This window comes from Budorcas taxicolor, chromosome 5 (assembly GCF_023091745.1).
Source record: "Budorcas taxicolor isolate Tak-1 chromosome 5, Takin1.1, whole genome shotgun sequence".
NCBI lineage: Eukaryota > Metazoa > Chordata > Mammalia > Artiodactyla > Bovidae > Budorcas > Budorcas taxicolor.
In genome coordinates this window covers 67495880-67519688 of record NC_068914.1, presented here as the reverse complement: position 1 = coordinate 67519688, position 23809 = coordinate 67495880, and the positions used below count along the sequence as shown (strand labels likewise).

The following is a 23809-nucleotide window of genomic DNA, read 5'->3' as shown; positions in this document are numbered from 1 at the left end:
TGAGAATGACTGGTGAGCAACAGCCCTGGTGACAAATTATGGTTTTACTAATAGTTTATGATTTTCAACTTGTGATGTTTAGACTGTGTCCCCATGGACTGAATGTTTCTGTTCCCCTAATATTCATATATTTAAAGCCCAAATCCCTCAGGGGTATCTGCAGGTGAAACTGTTGGGAGGTAATTAGGTTTAGATGAGGCCATGAGGGCAGGGCCCTCACGATGACATCAGTATCTTTATAAGAAGAGGAGGAGACACCAGAGCGCTCTCTCCACATGTGAAGACACAGTGCAGCAGGCCATCTGGAAGCCAGGAAAAGAACTCTCACCAGAACCTAACCATGTAGCACTCCGATCTGGGACTTCCCAGCCTCCAGAGACGTGAGAAATAAATATTAGCAGTTTCAGCCACCTGGCCTGTGGCATTTTACAGCGGCCCAAAGTGATTAAGACACTCACACAAACTTTTTCCCCTTGAAAAAATAATGTGAAAGTCACTCATATACTTGATTATGAGAACAAGTAGTGTTCCAAACCCTGGTTACAAATGATACTCTCAAAAATATGGCCAATGCTCATTTTTTGCAGATGCACCCAGTGCTGGGATACACTTCAGATGCATTATTTATTTGTCACAACCACCCTATGAGGCCGGTACTATTATCATCTGCCTTTTTTTTTTTTTTTTTTCTTAAACAGGGAAGGACTTGGAGCTGAGGGAAATGAATTCATTTGGCCAAGGTCACAGAGCAGTAAGTGGAGCAGCTGGGATTGAAATCTCAGAGAGCCTTTAACTTAGCTATGGTACTTAAAAAAAATAGCAAGGTATATGCATCCATAGAACCTCCAAGTTAGATGTCAGCAACTGATGGCAAAGTGACTGGAGAGGCCATGTGAGCAGATGTTTTTTTGCTTTTTAACACAAAGAGGTGCAGTAACTACCCGTAAGGCCCTCCTGGTGCTGCTGGCTGTGGTGTGTAGGTGTTGTGGGGTGAACACAGTCAATTCCTTTCCCTCCTCCTCACTCCAGGAGTGAGGAACCCTCCTTCCCTCTGTCCTTAGCAAGTTGGCAGGGAAGGTTTCACTGTGGCCAGCTCACGTTCTAGGCAGGAAAAAATCAGGCACTGCTGATTCTCAATTTATAACTCTTCAATAATTGAGGGCACCGGGAATTAAAGAAAACCCACTAGGATTAATCCAACTGGCTTTCCCAGAAATAGAATGTGTCTGTAGAATCTGTTTCTGTAATATCTCATTAATTTTTCAATGTGCCCAATATGCTCGACACTGACTGCAAACCGGGGCATACACTTGTGCAAGTTTTCTCCATCAAGTGAGCTGTTTCCTACGCTGTATCAAGTTATAAATTTGGAGCTGTAAGGCATCACGCACGATATTAGGACTGCTTTGTTTTCTTGCAGAGCTCATTAACCACTGGCAATTAGCACTGTATCACTGCACCAAGTGGCATCATTTGGCAAGTTCTGTATCCACTACTGCAAATGTGATGATATAATTTAAACTTCATGTGCCATCTGCTGTCACAAGAAGATAAAGTATGATGAAGAGGCTTTTCAGACTTTCCTTCATTTCCCAGCTACTAGAGGCTTAATTAAAGCAAAAATGACAATTGCTCAATACTCACCACTCCTCTCTTGGAGAAAGGCCATCTTGGCTTTTTGGATTCTGGTGGGTGAAGAAATTAGAGAAGATATGTTAGTACTTTGAAGAACCAGTGACAGATCAAGGCAGTGCTTTACAAAACCCGCTTTTCCAAAGGAGCCAAACAGAATTTTTCCTGCTTTAATTCTCCTTGAGAATGCACAGAATGAATATTTATATTTATGCAGCTGAGTGAATGAAACGATGCTACAACTGAAAGGCTGGTGTTCTTTCTACCTTCTGGTGATACTGTCCTGTTTCAGCCTCTTTTCCCCCTACCGTTCAAGGAGAAATCTATAAAATGCAATAAAATGCTGCATACTTAATTTTAGACAGAGTTATAGGACTCTGGGGCTGACAGGGCTTCATTTTAACACTGGAAACCACCCTAGCATATAATCCCCAGGTGTGGATGAGTGCAGACTCCTGAAATAGGGGGACATCAACATATTATCAGTCTTTAGATCAGGGGCTTACTGTCTCTACTGGACATCATCCACATAGTCCTTAGGAGTCGCCTCAAATTGAGAAGTCATTCAGTAATATATTCTTTTGATGATCAGGAAATAAAGACATTAGATTGTGGATTCTTGATTTTTATGTCATTTTCATTAATTTTTAATGCAACCCAGAAAAAGCTGAGAGTCATCTCTCAAGTTTAGGTGAGATGTTCTGATAATTCCACACACAAAATGGATGTCTGAAAGGTTTGTCTCTGTCATCAGGAGATTCTGCATAATATTAACACTTCCATCAGATGAAAGCATTTACCAAAAGAGTGTGCTTGAGGGACTTTTCCCACTGGAACCCTGGAATCCAACCAATTATTTTGCTCATTCTGACTACCTTCAGTTCAGTGCAGTCGCTCAGTTATGTCTGACTTTTTGAGACCCCATGAATCGCAGCACGCCAGGCCTCCCTGTCCATCACCAACTCCTGGAGTTCACTCAAACTCACGTCCATCGAGTCGGTGATGCCATCCAGCCATCTCATCCTCTGTCATCCCCTTTTCCTCCTGCCCCCAATCCCTCCCAGCATCAGTCTTTTCCAATGAGTCAACTCTTCGCATGAGGTGGCCAAAGTACTGGAGTTTCAGCTTTAGCATCACTCCTTCCAAAGAACACCCAGGACTTATTGATCTTTTTAAAGCGGAGATTAGGTGGAACCTCCCTTAGAAACCAATCTGCTTTACCACTCTCAGCCTTCAAACGTCTGGTGGTAAATTATGACGTCCAAATTGAACTTCGATAATTGGGGTCTCTGGAGAAGCACCACATGAGACCATGGTTTGGGAACATGAGGACTCTATTCTAAACTCCTGGAGATGAGGGCATGGAGGGATATGATAAAGAATGCTGCATATCTTTCGTTACGTGGCATCTACTGGGATGCTAGGCACACCTGCCTAGTAAAGAACAAAGAATATCAGGCAGCAATTGTGACCTTGTTCCTCAGCATAGTGGATCTCAACCTTCAGCTGGCAAAAGAATCACCTGAGGGGCTTATTAAAAAGCATACTGCTGGGCCCCATCCCCAGAGTTTCTAGTTCAGAAAGTCTGACATGGGACCCCAGAATTTTTCAGACAACGCTGAAGCTCTTCATCTGGGCAGTACTGCTTTAGCTGTTACCCAGTTTAGAGCATTTGCAAAGCATTACAGAACTTGGTCTAACTCCTAAGGCTACACTATGGTTAGAACTAGCTTTAACGTCAAGGGGCCTGGCCCTGAGTCCCTTGGGTCCACTGAATCCCTTTTTGTGTGTTCATTTGGGTGGCCGTATCTTATGAGACAGATGGTCACTTGGATTGTTGTGTCTTCTAAGACAGAAGATGTGAAAGGGCTCTATAAAGATTGAAGGGCTATACGAATGTTATTTATACGTTATTCACTTATGGCTGAGTTCCACACGTAAGGCTGCCTGTACAACAGGTGGTTGGTGCAGGCTGGTGGAGGGCATTCAGTTATGAGTCTGAATCCCATTCCTCTGACACAGACCAGCAGATACCATGACTAGGTCACCTTTCCTTTCTGGGTCTCACTAGGCACATATGGGAATGAGGAAAGAGCTGGGTGGTTTCCCAAGTATGCTGCCACAGGTGGCCCCTGCCTTCAGGGGAATGCCTTGGAGGTGAGTCTTTGGGACTCAACCCATTTTCAAGCACTGAAACTCCATCTGGGTCTGTTCTGCAGACTGGATTTCCAAGGAATTATTCTTCTGTAAAAAAGGGCTCTGCTCAGAACAAAGCCAGTTTAAAAACTACCAGGGTGAATGATAATCTTCAAGTCTCCTTTTAGCTCTGAATGGCTACCATTGCGACCATGGGAGTGTGTCCTGAACACCGCAACTGTTCTTTTTTTCCACAACTGACTTCAAATGCAGAAGATTCACCCTTAAGGCCGCCTCTCTCTAATCTGCTCTAACAGTAATCTGCTGTTACCAGGTCCTTTGTCTCCACATAGTGCCACCCTCGTTGGAGACACTGGTGTGAGGCTGGCAGCCAGGAGCAGGGGGTGGGTTACAGCAATGGCAGGGATGCTGCCCAGCAGCCCAGAGAGGGCACTTTGCTCCCGGAGGCTGACTGTCACTTGGTGTACCTGTTCCAGGTCCTGGACATGGGGTATATTATTTGACAAGAGGACCTTTTGAGGAAGGTCCATAACTTATCCATCTCTGTAAGAGGGATGCCTGATTCAGATGGTTCCCATAATTCATGGCTGATGCTTGTCCTAGTTGCTGAGATATCTAACTTAGTAGTGCCCATGTTCTCGTAGTCATTAAATGTTCTGTAAATATCCTCTGCTTATTGTAACATCCATCTCATAGCAGGCATGTAATAAGAGTTGAACGGACAGGACCTGAATTCAGCAGCAGAAGTGGATGGCACAGGTAGTCCGCAGCTCCAGCTGACACCAGAAGGTCCCCGGGGAACACCTCAAGGCCAGGTAAGTTGAGCACCACAGAACTCCTCCTGTGCTCGTAGAATCTGTGTTCAGGAGATGGAAGGAGAGTGCTTACAGCTGACATGCAGGGAGGGGTATCACTCAGACCACCCCTGGGTCCTCAGAAGTGACTGCTGGCAGCTCGATTAATGCTGGCTTTCTTAGGAGGCCACTCCAGGCATGGAGGGCTGCGATGACCCACACACCCCATGTTTGACACATTTCTGAGCCTTATTGACTGTTTGTGGTTTTTGACTAATCCAAAGCAGAAGAGTTCACCTGGAAGTGTCAACACAAACATACTAGATGTGTTCTGACTCAGGAGGACACTAGGAGAAAGCCTTTAAACACCAGAGTCTTTGCAAGTTACTCATATGGCCTCAGGGGGGACAGGATGCAGGTGCACGGCCACCACACACACCCCTAATCGGAGGCTGGTTGTTTAAAGGCAACACTTTTTTTTTCCCAGGGAAAAATGGCAACTGCTGTTGGAAAAGCTTAGCCAGCAGGCCTATCTAACTTCTTTCTTCTACCCTATTTCATGAAACTTCCTGTCAGATGTGTACAAAATAAATGGTTGACATCAGACACAGTGCAGAGTAGCCACAAAACCAACAGGCATGTGATCAGTGATTTCTAAGAAACGAAATGAGTAAGGAATGAGAGCATTCAATTGCAGGGGTTTTCACAGTTTCCCCATCAGAGCTGTTCAGATATTCCTTTAGTCTATTTTGAGAGTGAGGGAATGCAATTCCCTCTACTTACCAACCTATGTAATCTCTAAATTCCCTTTTTAATCAAATAGCTTAGCATATCACTTACCTTATATACAGAGGAATTTTGTTTCCAACAAAAAGTCTAGCTATGAATTTGCCTTGAAAGTTTGGAGTCATTTTCCTTTGGATATTATGATTTGGGTCATTGCCATGTAGCTTTCCTCCTCCAACAAAGAGGCCTTGCCTGGAGCCCTGTGAGGCTCCCTGGGCCAGTCCTTCCTCTGACCCTTCCACTTTCCCACCTGCCTACAGCGTGAGTCCTCCATGCCTTGTAGCCAAGTACCATGCTGCTGACTTTTTTGCAGGATTGATGCCCTTTCTGCCTGCGCTTTCATCTCTCGTCTCATAACTGAATATTCTTGGCTCTCATGCCCTTCTTCCTATCAGTGTATCTGCTGCTGGGATACTGCTCATATCCTATCAGGCCCAACATGCTGTTGACCAAAGCTCGGTATTAGAATAGCTGGTGGAATTTATTTCATTACCCATCCCCAAGTCCTAACTCTTGGCTTCTGATCTGGTAGGTCTGAAGGTGGACCTCCGCATCTGCGGTTTCACCCAGCTCCCTACTCAGAGTTGGAGAACAACTGATTTTGAAAATACAAGTACCCTGATAGAGGTCTTTCCTACCTTTAAAATATATTTCAAATCTTCAGCCTTTTGCTAAAAACATTTTAAATCATTTTACATACGAACAGTATGACAAGTTGTATGGGCATGTATAATTAGTGAATAACCTATGTCTCATAAATTCCTACAAAATCTATGAGGTAAGAATGCCTCAGACTCTGCAGACAGATGACAGAGGCATAAAAGAAAGCTAACTGTCAGTTATAGAAACCTGCTTCCTCTAAGAAGGCTCACCTGACGCTCAAAGAAATATTTCTTCGTATTTGTGCGCTGTCTGGCATCCCCTAGGCCAGGTCCTCAATGGCTTCCATCTGTATTAACACAGTTGTCTCATCACTTTTATCTTCACCTTCTGCTCCATCATTTTGGTCCCATCCCACACCCAGTCACTAAATATAAGTTATCCAAAATGTAAGTCTGGCCCTAGTCCCCTCCTAGCCTCAGATGAACAGGTTTTTAAAGCATCCATACAAGCCTTCCATGAATTGGCCCAGTAACCTTTCTAATACTCTTTCCTTTGCCATTTATTCTCTGGGAATGGATTGTAATTTCCCACACAAAATGTTTCACATGTCAGTGACTTAACTGGGAATGCTTTGTACTCTCTCTGCCCTCTCCAAACCTGTCTAACTCCTATTCATCTCATGAGATTTAGGGCCATGGATTATCTAAGGGACTTGAAAGGAAATTACTTAGATAAAATCAGGCTCAGATTTATTCAATTAGCTGCATTTCCTAGGGTTTAAAAATTTCTTTTGACTGGTCTCTGTTCCTTTTTTTTAACTGGAAAATTTTAGAATAATGTTGCAGAACTGCTAGCTATCAAGCCAATATGCACGCCCTCGTCAAAACAGTGCTTGTCAGGGGTGCCATGTGTTGAGTTAATGCACTGACAAGCCCTGATTCCCTTGCAGCTAGCAGAGGCTATGCGAGACAAATTTGGCCAATGAGATTTAAACCGGAGTTTCAGAGTGTGGCTCTCAGGAAAAATTTTCAAAGGGGACTGAGGTGGCTACATTCACCCTTTTCCCTTATTGTTGTCATGAACATGGCTTGATACCTGCAAGTACATCAGTAATCTTGCAAGTGGAACAGCAGAACAGGAGAAAAGGAGCAGCCTGACAGGATTGGTTATGTTACAAGAGAATATCCTTTATTTGCTTATGTTGTTCTAGTTGGGTTGTGACAGGCAGACAAAGGCTGTCTTAACTGACACACATCTCCTCATCCTGGACTTCCTTCTCCAAGAATTCTGCACTCTCATTTGACTTTCTCACCACCTATTTTTGATAAGGTTTTTAACAAAATCACTAGAGTTACAATTTTTCACAACTCTCCCATTTTTGTTATTTGCCAATCTAATGTCCATGATGGTTATGAGGATGGAGGGGTCTGAGTTAAGTGGAAGCTGGAAAACTTACAGTAACTTGAATGAGAAATACAACTCTACTTTCTTCATTTTGCAAACAGAACACTGGAACTTATATATAATGAATTCAGTTCAGTTCAGTTGCTTAGTCGTGTCCGACTCTTTGCGACCCCATGAATCGCAGCATGCCAGGCATCCCTGTTCATCACCAACTCCCGGAGTTCACCCAGACTCACGTCCATTGAGTCCGTGATGCCATCCAGCCATCTCATCCTCGGTTGTCCCCTTCTCCTCCTGCCCCCAATCCCTCCCAGCATCAGGGTTTTTTCCAATGAGTCAACTCTTCGCATGAGGTGGCCAAAGTACTGGAGTTTCAGCTTTAGCATCAGTCCCTCCAAATTAGCAGCTGTACATAAATCCAGTCAGGAATTTTCACGGTACTGCCCAAAAGGTATTAGGTAGCATAAACCTCTGGGAGCCCCAAGAGGTACCCCAAAAACAAGCATTAGAAGCTTCCCTGTAAACTTGATACTGTTCCTGATAAAGGCCCTGGAAGCATATAATGAGGTTTGGTATTTATGGGAATAGAGGGGAATTGGAAAAAATACAGTAATTTAAATAGGAAATGTAAGCTATGTAAACTTTGGGGAAAAGTTTACTCTTTTGAGCTTAAACTCTAGATGGTATATAATCTGGTAAGTACTATGAATTTGGCAAAAGATTCTATAAGCTATCTTTATGTTCCCTTGGGACTTTGAGAGGACATAATGAATGGTGGAATAGAAGAATCAGTCTTCCCTGGCCTCGTTTAAGCTGGCTTATAGATTTCTCTTCCATGCTTCTGTAGTTCTCCACAACAATGGGCAAGAATGTGGAGTCAAACTGCCTGGATTTTACTCCTAGCTGAGTGATCTTGACTAAGTAACCTCTCTGGTCCTGACTGCCATTTGTGAAATGTAGACAATAAGAATACCTACTTTTTGTGTGAAGATCAACCGATCAACATACAGCACTTAGATCCGTGATGGGAACTTAGTAAGCTGTCAGTAATGTGATTATGTTGGTTGTCGAATATACTATAACATCATGTTCTATTTATGTGTCTGTTTATCCTACTAGAATGCCATCTCCTTTTATTTAAGAAACATGTCTTATCATTTGTGTCGGTGGGTGCTCCTTTAGTACTGAATCCATGGTTACTGATGAACATGAATGAATAAAAGACTCTTCTGAGGTTGTCCTCCCTTGTGGAAAGCATCTTACTTTACAAGGTGAGTGAGTGAAGTCACTCAGTCGTGTCAGACTCCTTGCGACCCCATGGACTGTAGCCTACCAGGCTCCTCTGTCCATAGGATTTTCCAGGCAAGAGTACTGGAGTGGGTTGCCATTTCCTTCTCCAGATCATCTTCCCCACCCAGGAATTGAACCCAGGTCTCCTGCATGGTAGGGAGACGCTTTACCATCTGAGCCACCAGGGAAGTCTTTACAAGGTAGTTACACACATTCACGTCTTATCAACTCCCCTCTTACCCTAAGTTCCTACCTCCTGGTCTAAATTCCTGTGTTCAGTAAGGGATCAATAAATATTTCTTAACTAAATGAATAATAATCAAACCTGTACACACTGAGTCATCGCACTCCCCTTCTGACACAATCTTCTGCAGAATGTGTATTCCAGTAATAGCTAGCTACTCACTGTTTAAACTCACCCTGCACATCACACCTCCATGACTTGGCTCAGGTAGTTCCCATCTGCCTATCTCCACTTTGCCCGGCACACACACTCATAGGCATCTCTAAATTCTAGCTTAGATGGTCTCCTTCCAGAAATCTTTTCTAATCTACCCAAAGAGGGCCAGCCACCTTGCCCTACTTCCTCCCACTTCCTTCCATTTTGCCTCTACAATGATTTCATTTAAGGCTCATGCTGTGTCTTATTATCACAGAATTTAAGCACCAAGTATAGAACTCGACATAGAATAGATATCCAAGTAAGCATGTTGACTAAACAGCCATGTTGATCTATAGGATGATACACAGATAGGTTCCTGACGAATTTGCTCTTCCATTCTGGATCACAAATGAATAATTGTATGCATACACAATACACAGAGTGCAATTTGAGTTCCTCCACCTTTAAAGGTGATTCAGTTACCCCTATCCATTTCTTCCTTGTCTGGGATACCTGCTGACATGAGGCATCCTTTTGGGAGCACATTAGGGCAGGTTTCGGCATTCAGTGTGCACACGTGGAACAGAGGGAAAACAACTGCCTTGTACTAGGCTCGAGTCATGACCTTGGCCTTGTTGCCTTGATGTCTACAACCCAGGAATGCTCATTCTAGAAAGGTAGGCATGCCCATGGAATGGTGTAACAGAAGCTCTGATGACACTCTTGTGTTCATCAGAAGAGGAATGGGTTAATAAAACTATCAAGAATTACAGCTGTAACCATATAGAGACCTAGGAAAACAATAAGAAAGGACATTTGCACATAATAAATGAAGAGACGTGACCTGGTGCAGAAAACCTGCCTCTGCATCACCTGTGCCTGGCAGCAGACTAGATTTCTGGGCACTCTGCACAGGAACCCATGCCCGTATCAGCCAGAGATGCTCAGATTATTGGATTAGTGATGTTAATGCAGCTGCAATGAATTCAGAATGACTTTGCATTTAGGTCTCATGAGGGGAGAGGCGCTGGGGGTTCCAAAGTCTGAGTGTTAGTCACTTAGTCATGTCCAACTCTTGTGACCCCAAGGACTACAGCCCACCAGGCTCCTCAGCCCATGGAATTATCCAGGCAATAATACTGGAGTGGGTAGCCATTCCCTTCCCAAGGGGATCTTCCTGACCCAAGGATCGAACCTGGGTCTCCTGCATTGCAGGCAGATTCTTTACAACTGAGCCACCAAGCAAGCCCCACCTACTGCTTTCAGTAACTGATAGAGAACTCATCACTGGCCTTATAATAGCTGTCCCTGCAATGGGGCTGACCACAGAGGCAGCCCAGACTAACTGAATAAGAATTTGAAAGTGTAATGGCAGGCCTAGAATGTTTTAAAAGTATCTCTTTAAGTAATTCTGATAGCTGTATCAGGATTGTGTGTCTTATTTTTGCTATTCTAAATGGGACTGCTTCTTTTAAGACACATCATGCACACAGGGTCACTGTGTCCAGTTCTAAATGGATTATTCACTGGAAGCAATCACTGTAAAAAATTCAGACTTATCTCCCTATGGGGTCATGGCATCCTGTGTGAAGAGGGTGCGGAAGAGAATTTTTTGGTATCCAATTTCCTCAGAGGAAGATTAAACTGAGGAATCAGCTGAGAGTAACTGCAGAATGTCTGGGGTGTGGCTGGCATGCCACTGTCACGGTGAAGTGCTGTAAACTTTTTTGCTGCCCTTTAGTAGTTTGGAGAAGCACACTAAACAAACAACTATGAGAAACACATTTTTTTTTGTTTTGGTGTTTTGGTTCTATGCTTGGCTATTCTGGTTCTTTGTTTTAGGATAAAATTCTGGACCCAGGAGGTTGTATAACTAATTGGGTGTCTGACCCAGACTTCACAGTCCTCTTTGGCTTGCCAGAACCCCGCCTCCCCTGCGCCCGAACCCAGACAAAACCACACTTTCACTAACCCTGAGTTGTGATGCCCCAGGCCGGTCAGATCTGAAGGAACTAGTCCCATGGTTGCTGGAATAATCTTGTCTCCTTTCTGGTACCAGAAATTCTCCTTATTCTGTCTTCTGCTGAAGATCTGAAGGTCCATGGTGTGGGCTGAGGTGGCAACAATGTAGAGAATCCAGAGAATTCTCTCCCACAGTTGAGCAAGCCACACACCCAGGCATCACATTCAGCAATGAGCCTGTGATCACATGTCAGTGCCAGAAAAGTTTATGGCTGGTGGAAATGTGTCCCCTAGTGGACCTCAAATACAAAAATTTTGTAAAGACTGGATTGTTCATGGTTCATATTATTCTGACTTAAAGTCAGCGGGCACTTCCTGAGCATCAGCTCTTACTGGACACTTTGTTAAGAGCTTTACATGCACTAACATTAATTTTCACAAGTACTCTATGAAGTGGAAATTACTGTTCTCATTATATAGCCGAGGAAAACTGAAGCTTAGGAGGACAGATAGGCATTCACTTAAGGTCTCACTGTTAGTGAACAACAGAGCAAGAATTCAATTTAAATACCCAAGTCAGACTCCAAAAATACTTGGAAATACAAAGAAAACGGTACTATGAACCATTTAAGATATTGTTTTCTTTTTAGTTGATATATAATGATGGTTACTATTTTAGATAAGAACCCACCTGCAATGAAGGGAGATGCAGGTTCAATCCATGGGTTGGGAAGATCCTCTGGAGAAGGAAATGGCAACTCACTCCAGTATTTTTGCCTGGAAAACTCCATGGAGGAGGAGCCTGGGGTTACTCTGTCTATGGAACTGCACAGTCTAGGGGGTCACAAAGTGTCGGACATGACTTAGCGACTAATGGAAACTCCCCTGCCCCCAAACACATGTCCATCTCTTCAGCCCTGGAACCTGTGAATGTGTTATTTGTAAAAGGGGTTTTTGCAGATATAATTAAAAGATTTTGAGATAAGATTATTCTAGATTATCTGAATGGGCTCTAAATCCCATGACATGTGTACTTATAAGAGATACCCAGAGAAAAGACAGAGATGAGAGAAGGCCAAGTGAAAACAGAGGCAGATGATTAAAGTGATGCAGCCACAACCAAGGAATTGCCTGCATGAGGAATCAAGGAACAGTCCTCCCCGACAGCTTCCAGAGCAAGTGTGGCTCTGCTGACACCTTGGCTTTGGAGCTGTGGCTACCAGAACGCTCGGAGTGTAAAATGTCTTTTGATTTAAGTTACTAGTTAGTGGTACTTTAATATGAAGCCACAGGAGACGAATGAAGGGGGCAATACAGCTGAGTGGCAAATTACCCGACTTAGGACTGCGATTCCTAACCCTGACGTTCATTATGTGTGACCCTGGCATGTTGCTTCCCAAGGCCTCAGCTTCCTTATGTGGAGCTGTGAGTGAGACCCTTTCTACTCCTCGTGAGCTGTGAACCAAGGGTTTAGGTTTGCTATTCTCCCCACCAGTGGCCAGTGGGTGGGGCAGTAATTATGTGATGATCTTTACCTTGGCAGAAATGTTTAAAGTTAATTAAAGCTCCTCCTTTAAAAACAGGACAAAGACATCTTTGGCATTCTTAAGAAAAGATTCCATGGGATTAACATACAGACACCACTATATATAAGATAGGTAACAGGAAGAACCTACTGTAGAGCACTGGGAACTATATTCAATATTTTGTGATAATCTATATGAGAAAACAAACTGAAAAAGAATGAATATATGTATAACTGAATCACTATGCTGTATACCTGAAACTAATACAACATTGTAAGTCAAGTATACTCCAGTAATTTTTTTTAAAATTGCAGTGAAAAAAAAAAAAAAAAGATTCCTTCTGTACAGTGGGCTTAAACCAAGGACTACTGGCCTCTAAATGCCAGGTGCAAATTTTAAAGAAAAACAAAAGACCCTAGAGAATATGAGTGGGTAGCAACTGCGGGTAGCAACTGTCCTATAGTGATATGTGTGTATTAATGGAATAAAAATCTTTTGAAGTTCAGTAATACAATGTTGTTGTTGTTTTTCTTTTATCAGGCAGGTTTATTAGGCCTTGTTTTGTCTGATACCAAAATTCATGATAAATGTACATTTTCCAGCAGGTGGTTTTCCAACAACTGTGTGACTGGAAAAAGTTTCAGTTCCGTTCACTCAGTCATGTCTGACTCTTCACGACCCCATGGACTGCAGCATGCCAGGCTTCCCTGTCCATCACCAACTCCCGGAGCTTACTCAGACTCATGATCATCACAACAGTGATGCCATCCAAACTTCTCACCCTCTGTTGTCCCCTTCTCCTCCCCCGCCTTCAATCGTTTCCAGCATCAGGGTCTTTTCCAATGAGTCAGTTCTTCGCATCAGGTGGCCAAAGTATTGAAGCTTCAGCTTTGGCATCAGACCTTCCAATGAATATTCAGGACCGATTTCCTTTAGGATTGACTGGTTGGATCTCCTTGGAGTGTTCTATTTTAAGAACCACAGTATTCTACCTTATATAAGACATATAGTACAAATTGGAATGCTTGTTAATAATTGTGAGTTGATTACACAGGAACAACCAATTAGAATCAGTAACAATCTTTAAAAAATCCCTTTAAAAAATAATCAATAGAGAAATGACAATTCAATTGTCACTTATGGAACTATAGCTCTCTTGGTTAAGGTCTGCGAAACATTTTTTTTCATTATGAGTCTGTCAAGATTGTTAGAAACTTTTCTTTATATGTTTGACATAATTCTTTACATAATTTCCAGTTTTCTACCAAAATGTTCCATTTTCTACCAGAATGTTACCAAAATCCATCTGAGATGGGAGACTGTATGGGGAGCCTCTAGCTTACTCTCCAGGGCCTGGCACAGAATGGCCACTCCATGAATGTGGGGTGAACAAATGGGACTCATCCCAACATGTCACTTTGAACACAACAAAGACAAGCTTTGGAGCTCCAACAGCATGGAAAACATCATGCTCTGACATCTTGGGCTCAATCAGTGACAGTTATTAAATCCACATGTGTTCAGAGCAGAAGAGTAGCTGCTGGTATCGGTAACTGCCTAGAACTCTGTCTTTTGAGACTACTGCCTTTTCTGGACAAGAGTCAAAATAATTCCCAGTATGGGATTTTCCTGGTGGTACAGTGGACAGAAATCCATCTGCCAATGCAGGGCACATGGGTTCAAACCCTGGTCCAGGAAGATTCCACATGCCATGCACACAACTAAGCCCACATGGCTCAGCTGCTGGAGCCTGCTCACTCAAGAGCCTGTGCTCGGCAACAAGAGAAGCCAGCACAGTGAAAAGCCCGTGCACCACGGTGAAGAGTAGCCCTCCTCTACAACTTGAGAAAGCCCCAGTGCAGCAATGAAGACAAGGACAGCCAAAAATAAGTAAATAATTAAATTTAAAAAATACTAGTCTGTTAAAAAAAATACCACCCAGTATGATCAAACCATAGTCATACAAATCCCCAATAATCCAATGAACACTCAAAAGATGAACACAGAACTGATTACGAAGGTGGCGGAGGTTGAAAGGAGCTAGAGGGAGATAAATTGCTAGAGGAGAAAACTTCCAAAAAGGGATGATACAATTCCCCCTACCATGCTTGACCTAACCTAACTAATCAACCAACGCACTTCCTTTTTTCCTTCCTTAAAGTTTCACTGAACATCTACTATGTGCCAGGTGGTGTTCAAGACACTAGGGATATAGCAATGAGCAATAGGCACCACTCCTGCTGTGATGGAGTTTACACTCTGGGGGAGCCGATGCCAGTGCAAATAACACAAGGCTCCTGATGTGAAAGGAAGCCTCCAGTTCCCACTCTAGCCTCCAGCCAGGCCCAGATCAAGAAGACCTCCATGACACCCTGAGGCCTCTAACTAATTAACAGTATTTACACATCTCATCACAAGGAGGAAAAAAAATGTAACTACACATGGTGATGGATGTTAACTAAACATATTGTGGTAATCATTTTGCAACATGTACATATTTCAGATCATTATGCTATACACCTTAAACTTATATAATGTTCTATGTCAATTATACCTCAATATAATTGGAGGGAAAAAGAAAACAAAATATGTTATGGAGGGCTGAGGTTCACAGCAACTACTAAAGCCTGCGTACTTGGAGCCTGTGCTCTGCAACAAAAGCAGCCACCACAATGAGAAACCTGCACACTGCAACTAGAGAAAGCCTGTGTGCAGCAACGAACACCCAGTGCAGCCAAAAACAAAGCAGCCTGTACATGTAAACAAAACAAAACAAACAAATGTGAACAGTGATTGAAAAACCAACATGCCATCTAATCATCGGTAGTTACTAACTTTCTACCAAGATTTCACACTTAACGGCTGGGACAGTGCTAGCTATACAACAGGTTTTAAGCAAAAGCCTGGGGAGGATTTAACATTATATTGAATTTAATGTTTAGACACATCAAATGAACTTCCTGTGATTTATCATTTCACTCTGGGGTCAGAATATTTCAGAAAGAGTAAGTCAGTGATCTGCATACAAATGAATGAATGAATGACCCAGCTTTTTCAAAAAGGTAAATTTGAGTTATGCTATATCATATCAAAAGCTTATTAGATGGGTACTATAGTTGACCCTTGAACAACACAGGTTTGAACTGAGCAGGTCCACTTAAAAGGCATTTTTTTTTTTCATGAAATACTACAGTACTTACACCATCTGTTCTTGGTTGAATCCGCTGACTATGGAACCTCAGATAAGGAGGGCTGACTGTAAAGTTATATGTGGATTTTGGATTGCACAGAGGGTCAGTGTCCTGAACCCCTTAGAAGCATCAGTTGTATTTGCATCTCCACTCAACAGACGAGGGAAGACACAGGCTTCCCTGGTGGCTCAGATGGTAAAAAATCTGCCTGCAATGCAGGAGACCTGGGTTGGATCCCTGGGTTGGGAAGAGCCAGGTGGGCTACAGTCCATGGGGTCGCAAAAAGTTGGACACTACTGAGCAACTTTCAACAGATGAATACTTTTGAGGTTTTGAGTTGTTCAGAGCCTTGTCCAAGGTCACGCTGCCAGAGAGAAATAAACACAGGATTCAAACCCAGGGAGTTTGATTCCAATAACTCTTAATATTATGTTGTACTGCCTCTGCTAAGGGCTATTCCAGATGAAATTGGCTTTAGATGACTCTCCAGATAATTTACTGGCAATCAGTGTTTTTGTCTGGTCTCTTCTTGTCATTTGGTTTTCATGTTTCGGCTATATTTAGCTTTTTCTGATTACTTTTGGGCACTGGAAGGTTAGTCTGTTCTCATAAATGTAGTATGTTCATTTTCCTTCTCAGTTTCAAGGCCCATTGAAAAATTAGGTGGGACAGTTTTCCAGGAAGATTGATTTTAATAAAAGCGGTGTGAGGAAAGTGTGCCTGCCCACAAAATCTGCCCTCCTTGTTTCACGATGTTTAAAATTCCAGTAACATGGCTTTATTGCTTGGCTTCAAGTCATGTCCTCTGTCAAAATTCAAATATACCAGGCACAGGTAAGTAACACTCTAAGTCAAGCAGCCTGCCACCCTGCCTGTAATCTTTCCATCCATCCTTTTCTTCAATAAATATTTTGGAGACAGACTCTAGCTGAGTAACGGCTGTTGAGATGAAGTATAAAGTAAGTGGTCTCTGCCCTCAGAAAGGTCTTGTTTCTGAGAGGAGATGGATGTCAGAGAAACACATTTGTTTTAGATACTATGATGGAGGCATTTATGAGGTATAGGGAAACCCTAAAGGGGATAAATATACTGCTCTACTTGGAAAGATGAGTGTAGCTATGCCTTAAGCTTGAAGTCCTTCACACTTTAGTAAGAATACATTGTACAGACTGTTTTCCAGGAGGCGTATTTTGGTGACAGGAGAAAGAATTTGAAGTGATTGTGAATTCACTGGAATGTTACACACAGAGGAAACAACAGTGAGAAAGAAATTCCATAAAGAAAAACTTGGAATCCAAGTCCTAACACTGAGCTTATTTCAGAACTGACAGTAGATCAGGCCCTTCTCACTTACATAGCCTGCCCAATTGTCAGGCTATGTGTTAAGAATTTGTAACAAAAGAAAAATTAGTTTTTCAAAAGGGCTACAAGGAAAGAAAACATTGCTGTGATTGCCTGATGGCCACAGAAGCAAGCATTTCTTAACTGAATATACCAGGGTCAGCAAACCTTTATAAAGTGCTGCTGCTGCTGCTGCTAAGTCGCTTCAGTCGTGTCCGACTCCATGCGACCCCATAGACGGCAGCCCACCAGGCTCCCCCGTCCCTGGAATTCTCCAGGCAAGAACCCTGGAGTGGGCTGCCATTGCCTTCTCCATTATAAAGTGCTAGATGGTAAATATTTTAGGTTTTGTGAGCCATATGTTCCCTGTAGTGGCTACTCAATTCTGTGGCTACAGTGTGAAAGAAGTCATGGACAGTATTTAAATGAATATATGTGGCTGTGCTCCAATACAACTTTATTTACAAAAACAGGTGGTGGGTTGAATTTCTGCCATAGTTTGCTAGACCCTGGTTTATATCATTTCAAAGGCATAGTAAAAGCCCAAGCATGTTTTAAATAAAGTTTTAATAAGTTTTTGGAGGTGAGGGCCCCTCAGTTCCCTCAATGGACAGCAGAGCCTCATGTAAAGAGCCCTTTACCTTACACTGTCTGACTGCATGGCCTGGGAAGTAGCCCTTGGAACAAATGACAGGAAGGAGAGAGAGAGAGAGCACAAAAGACAGGCAGGCAGAGGATCTTTGTGCCAAAAGTGGCTAGCTATTTACCAAAAACTCATGCTTTCAGTGAATTTTTTGGTTTAAAAAGGTACTGATTGAGTGGTCTGTGGCTGATGCAAAATTATTTTAGTAGTAATGCTTGAATATTTATTCAACATATGAATAGTTTATAGTAACTTACTCTTTCATTTATTCATTCAAACATTGCCTACTACATGCCAAGTACTGTACTAAGTCCTGAAGAAACAATGTTGAATAATTCTGGGTCATCACCATATACCAAGGTGTCCAAAATACTTCATCTTTGATTCCCTGTGGTGACTTTCTGTAACTTTTCACTATTTTGTATGCGATGGTGACATACTGAAACTTATCCAGCTTTATAAGGCCTCAAGCCCTCTGACCAAGTTTTCCCTTTGAATCACTGAAGACTATTTCTGTTATTGCCTCACAAAGATTCTGCTAGTCAATAATAGTTACCTGCACATCATCTTTGGCAAACTCCGTGTTACATGCAAAGTTGGACAGACTTTACGTGGTCTAGGAAGCATTCCTTGATTAAAGACTCTCAGATATAGATCTCCATCCATGATGTCTTCTCTAGTTAACTACCCACTCACAGTCTCTTCTCAGATGTTCCGCAGGTCCTCAAATTCAACATGTTCAAACTTTCATCCCACCTACCCACATCCCTTTCTCCCCTTCAAGGTTGCCTATATCAGTGAATGGAGCCATCTGCCACCCAACAGTGCAAGCCAGAAGCTTGGAAGTCATTCTTGACAACTTCCTCGCCCTCACCCCTTGTGGTCCAGAATTCACAAACAGTAGGTGGTGGTATCTCCTAACAATCTCCACACCCCTTGTGGTCTACTGTTCACAAATGGTAGGTGGTAGTATCTCCTAACAATCTCTGGAACTGAGATATTTCTTTCTAACTCCACTGCCTTCACCAAAGCCTAACCCTCCAACCTCTCATATCTGAATATTCTAATTGTTCTTCTAGAGTCCACTCTCATCTAAATCTCATGTCTACTATATCCATCTGATCACACTGTTCTTAGGGTAAGGAACAAATTCCCTAAATACCCTATTAGACTCTGCATGACTGACTCTAATCAACATCATCTTTCCCTGAAACTATTCTTTTCACTTTCTTTGACACGTCTGAATTACGTATCATTTTAGAGCTTAATTCTGGTCTGCACCTGTAGAAGATTTCCATTAATGGCCCCATTCTTCACCACCCCTTGTATCCATATAGTTTGCCACATAATACTGGTGACACAATTTCTTGCCCTTGAGTTCAGGCACGTGACTTGCTTTGATCAGTAGAATTAGACAAGGTACAGAGCTCAGGGTCCAAGAGGCCTTGCATATTTAAACTTATCCCCTTGAACCTCTCCCTTCAACGTAAGAACATGCCCAGGGCAGCAATTTGGTCCCATGAAAAAGAAGAAGGGACACGTGACGAGGACAAATTGACGAGGGACATATGAACTACCCAGCTGAGCTTAGGCTAGATCAACTGACCCTATATTAACACATAGATTTATAAGAAACAATAACCAGTTGCTGTTTTAAGGCACTGAAGTTCCAGCTGGTTTGTTACATAGCAATAACTAGTTGACATTAACATAATACTTTGCATTTGCCTGTGGCTTTGTAAATATTCTCTACCTAAGAACCATTTAGGCCAACTAGCGTTAAAATCTACAAGAGTTAAAATCAACAAAGATTGCACAGATGGCTCTCATCCTTCCTGCTATTAACAGCAAACTCTTGCTTGAGGATTGAGGGCCAGTAATAAAACAATGGCTAATTCCCTGAGGATGACTTTCTAAATGAAATGAAGGCTTTCCCACCAATCCTACAAATTGGGTGGATGAAACCGGGCTTGGATTTTTCCTTTTCTGCCACAGAAGCTCTTCATCCCTGAAAGAAATGGCAAATCCACTGGCACAGCTGGGCGACCAAGCTGAAAGTCAGAGTTGGTTTCTGAAGTGACACAACCTACCTGCATTCTAGATAAAAGCATAGTCTGTTGTTACAGGCATATTAAAGGTTGCCCTAGATTGAAACAGCACGTCTTGTTCCTTTTATCCCTGTCCTCTGAATTTCTCTTTGAAAAACTGTTGAATGTTTCTGGCCTTTACATCTACCTGACAAGAGCTTTAACTAAGTGGATGTTAATTACACCACAAGGCCAAGTCATTGACAATTCAAAATGAAAACCATGGCCACCTGTGGCTGTCATACCCTACCCACAAATACTCCAGCCATAGTAAAATGCTGGGCTCTTAAAGGAGACTGGAAATTAATAGTTTCACCCATAATATGAAGAGTGACTTGGGGGCTGTAAAACAAAGTACCCTGGTTAACACACCATTGGGTCTGCTATGTCAGAACAGAAGATGTAAATACAAAAAGTCAACAGCTTTCATAGCACTGGAGAAAGTAAAGACATACCTGTTCTGATGCAATTCTTCTCTCTGAAATAAATTGGAAAAATACACGTTTTAGTCTTGCTCAAACCCATTCAAAATTCCAAAGCAGATATCTTGAAGGAAGAGGTTATTAACTTCCCCAGTTATTAACGTTTTGGAGTTTTCTTTTTTGGGAAGAAGGTTAGAACATTAGACATTTGAATAATTTGTTCTTTCTGCCCTTTTAAAGCAGCCATGCCTGGTGGTCTTCACACAGCCTGGATTTACAAGACAGCCACCTTTACTCTCTAATGCCTGAGAGACCACTTCTAACTCGGGTCCTTTCTTAAAGTGCCTTCAAGGATACTGAAGAAGAAAGCGGGCTCGACCTCCCTGTCCTTCCCCAAACTGCTGCACTCCTTTTACTTGACAGCCAGCTGTCCTAAAGACTACGTGTTCTCCCAGCTCGTGACTTCCTGTGTTGGCTCCCTCAAGGAGGCGCTGCTGCCTTGCCCCCCATCCTCGCCAACTTGACAACCTGAAGACCTATTATGCTTTGCATTCACCAAATGAGAGGCAAGAGGCTTAGAGCTGTGTTACCTGAGGCCCGGGAGGTCCTGCGGTGTGGCTGGGTGCTGGGTGGTCTCCTCTCCGGGGAAAGGAGGCCTGAGGAAGCGACCCCTCCTCCAGGGGCTGAGGCACGGGAAGGGCACGCTCTTCATCTGGCCCCATTTGGAGCTCAACCGACTCGGCTGTGTCGAGGGCCCTTTCCGAGTCCAGAGGCAATCTTGAGTGGAGTCTCAGGGGCCACAGGGAGTGAGAAGACTCCTCTGTACTTTCACATACCTTGTCGGAAAGTGGACTTGCGGAGCCATGGGACTCCGGCGAGCCGCCCCAGGCGCGCACTTCCAAGGCCACGTGCTGAGGCGGCGCATGCGCAGCGGCAGTACCGCACGCACCTCCACGCACACTCCCGCAACCGCGGCTTCTTAACCTCCGCAAAGTGGGCGACGTGGACAAGCGGCCAGGGGCTTGCCGGTCAAAGTGGAGAAGATTCCCCTGGTTCTGACAGTGCTTCTTCGACAGGCTTTCCAGGGAGTACGGAAGAGAGGCCTCGCAGCCTGCAGGCTGCACCTCTTGGCGGGATGGCTCCATCTTCTCCACGCCACTGAGAGGCCCCTGTTGCTGGAAACTTCCAGGCGATGTCGTCAGTTGCTGTTCTCCTGACCACACTGGGGTGGTTCCGTTTCCGTCTTCAGATGCCTCTGTTTCTCAGTGTGTTTCCATCCTTTTCCAGAGGAAAATTGCAAGCAAGTGGCTGATCATTAAGAGAGAGCAGATTGCAGAATCTGTTGCAAACAAGGAGATGCAGGTGAGAAAAAAGGTGTCTGAAATTTCACACAGAAGCTTCTAGTTAGTCAGAGGAGCTAACGAATGCCTAGTTAACATTAGTATCTGTTTTGTAGGTAATTAAGATAAGTGAGTCCAGCCTTCTAATCTAAATTGTGTATGTTTTGAAATTTGTTTGTTACCAAATTAAGTCGTTTGGATCCTGCTCCCTGCCTCCTTAAGGGAGGGTTCTTTTTTTTTTTTTTTTCCATTGGGGTTCCAGTAGGTGAATAAGAAACTCAAGCTGGGATGGACAAAGTGCAAGCTTTACTCAGTGGCCAAAGAATGACTAAGCAGAAATTGTGTTCACAAATCAATTTCTCGCCCTGGAGGTGGGCGACAGTGATTTAAAGAATAAAAAGAAAGGGAGGAGGAGTGAAGCTAATAAAAGGGACGCCTGTGCATTAGTTTGGAGAAGGAAATGGCAACCCACTCCAATATTCTTGCCTGGAGAATCCCAGGGACAAGGGAGCCTGGTGGGGTGCTGTCTATGGATTTGCACAGAGTCGGACACGACTGAAGCAACTTAGCGTGCATGCATGCATTGGAGAAGGAAATGGCAACCCACTCCAGTATTCCTGCCTGGAGGATCCCAGGGACAGAGGGGCCTGGTGGGCTGCCTAAGTAGCAACAGAGTCAGACACAACTGAAGTGACTTAGCAGCAGCAGCAGCATGCATTAGTTTACCCTGAAGGGTCAGGCCTTTTTCCAAGGGAGTGGGGTGCCACCTGATTTTTATCCTTTTTTGGTCTTTAATGTCTGGTCCTAGCAGCCAGTAGGTGTGTCATATACTATGCTAATATTGTAAAATCAACATATGAGACTCAAGATCTGTTGGAGGTCAGATTCATGTCATCTTAGTCCCAGCTGGTTCCATCTGCTTTCTCGTTTGTATCTTCCTTTCTTATCTCTGGACCCTTTAAGTTAAACCTGTGTGTTCACTCCTGCTAAAAGCGGTATGGAGTGAGTTGGCAGGCTTTGAGCAAGGACACTCTGGCTGTACAATGGCCACTGATGTGGTGGTGGTAGTGGTTTAGTCCCTAAGTTGTGTCCAACTCTGTGACTCTATGGACTATAACCCACCAGGCTTCTCTGTCCATGGGATTTCCCAAGCAAGAATACTGCAGTGGGTTGCCATTTCCTCCTCCAGGGATCTTCCAGATGCAGGGATCAAACCTGAATCTCCTGCATTTCAGGCGTTACCACTGAACCTATCAGTTGTTTAGGGGGTCATAATGTCAGGCTCTCCTAATTTATTTAATTTCGTTATTTATTTATTGGGCATGGGTTTTGAGCAAAGACTTGGAGCAGCTTTGGCAATATTTATTTTTCAGTAAAGAATTCGCCTGCAGTGCAGGAACTTTAGGAGCCTCTGGTACTATCCCTGGGTCAGGAAGATCCTTGGAGAAGGGCATGGCAACCCACTCCAGTACTCTTGCCTGGAGAAACCCGTGAAATCATGAGCCTGGCAGGCTATAGGCCATAGGGATATGAAGAGTGGAACAGGACTGAGGTGACTTAGCATGCATGCACGTTTTACTTAATATCCCTTCTAGATTGAAACAAAAAAAACTTTTCAAAACCTTGGTGATCTAAAAGGTTAAGAGATTTCTTGGAAGCTACAAAGCTCATCACCTTTTATTTCCATTTTAAGAGAATCAAATATATGTTCAGTTTTCCTTACATTCTGCATTTATGTATGTATGATTGTATATATGTGTGTGTGTATGATGTATATATGTATGTGCTTTGGCAAATATCGGGGATGTAAGAATAAGAAAAACAAGGCCCTTTCCCTCAAGGTTTAAACTACAAAATGAGACATGATTTCAAAGATAGTGATGCAAAGTATTTGGCAAAACACATTTTAGATTTTATCCATCCCCATGTTTTGGAAAAATAACTGGCCGATTTGAAAAGAAAAACCCAGATGTCACTCAGATGCCCTGCTTCTCATGATTAGAGGTGCTTTCTATGATTTACTAATGCAGAATTACCTCCTATCTGTTCTTGTGTTCAAGCAAATCTTATTCTTTCATTTGCCAACTTGATTCATGGTGACATGCAAATAATTTACTGCTATTTCATTATTTTGTAGTTTTCCATATAAAGAAAGTAGTTTCCTGTGGAAAAGCATCAATCCTTACCCATCTATCAAGTAATACTTAAGGGTTACCTCCTGATTATTTACACATCTGATGTGGGACTGT

General features: G+C 43.1%; 1 protein-coding gene across 1 annotated transcript in view; it reads right to left on the bottom strand.

Moving 5' to 3' along the window:
• Window positions 1-21365, bottom strand: part of PLEKHG7 (pleckstrin homology and RhoGEF domain containing G7) — a 78781-nt gene extending 57416 nt beyond the window's left edge. The window contains exons 1-4 of the mRNA XM_052640533.1: window positions 20811-21365; window positions 20254-20276; window positions 4518-4645; window positions 1645-1685 (exon numbers count right to left, since the gene is read on the bottom strand). Of these exons, the coding sequence (XP_052496493.1) occupies window positions 1645-1685; window positions 4518-4645; window positions 20254-20276; window positions 20811-21365 (747 nt within the window). The remainder of the gene's footprint in view (window positions 1-1644; window positions 1686-4517; window positions 4646-20253; window positions 20277-20810) is intronic.
• Between the last annotated feature and the right edge of the window lie 2444 nt (window positions 21366-23809).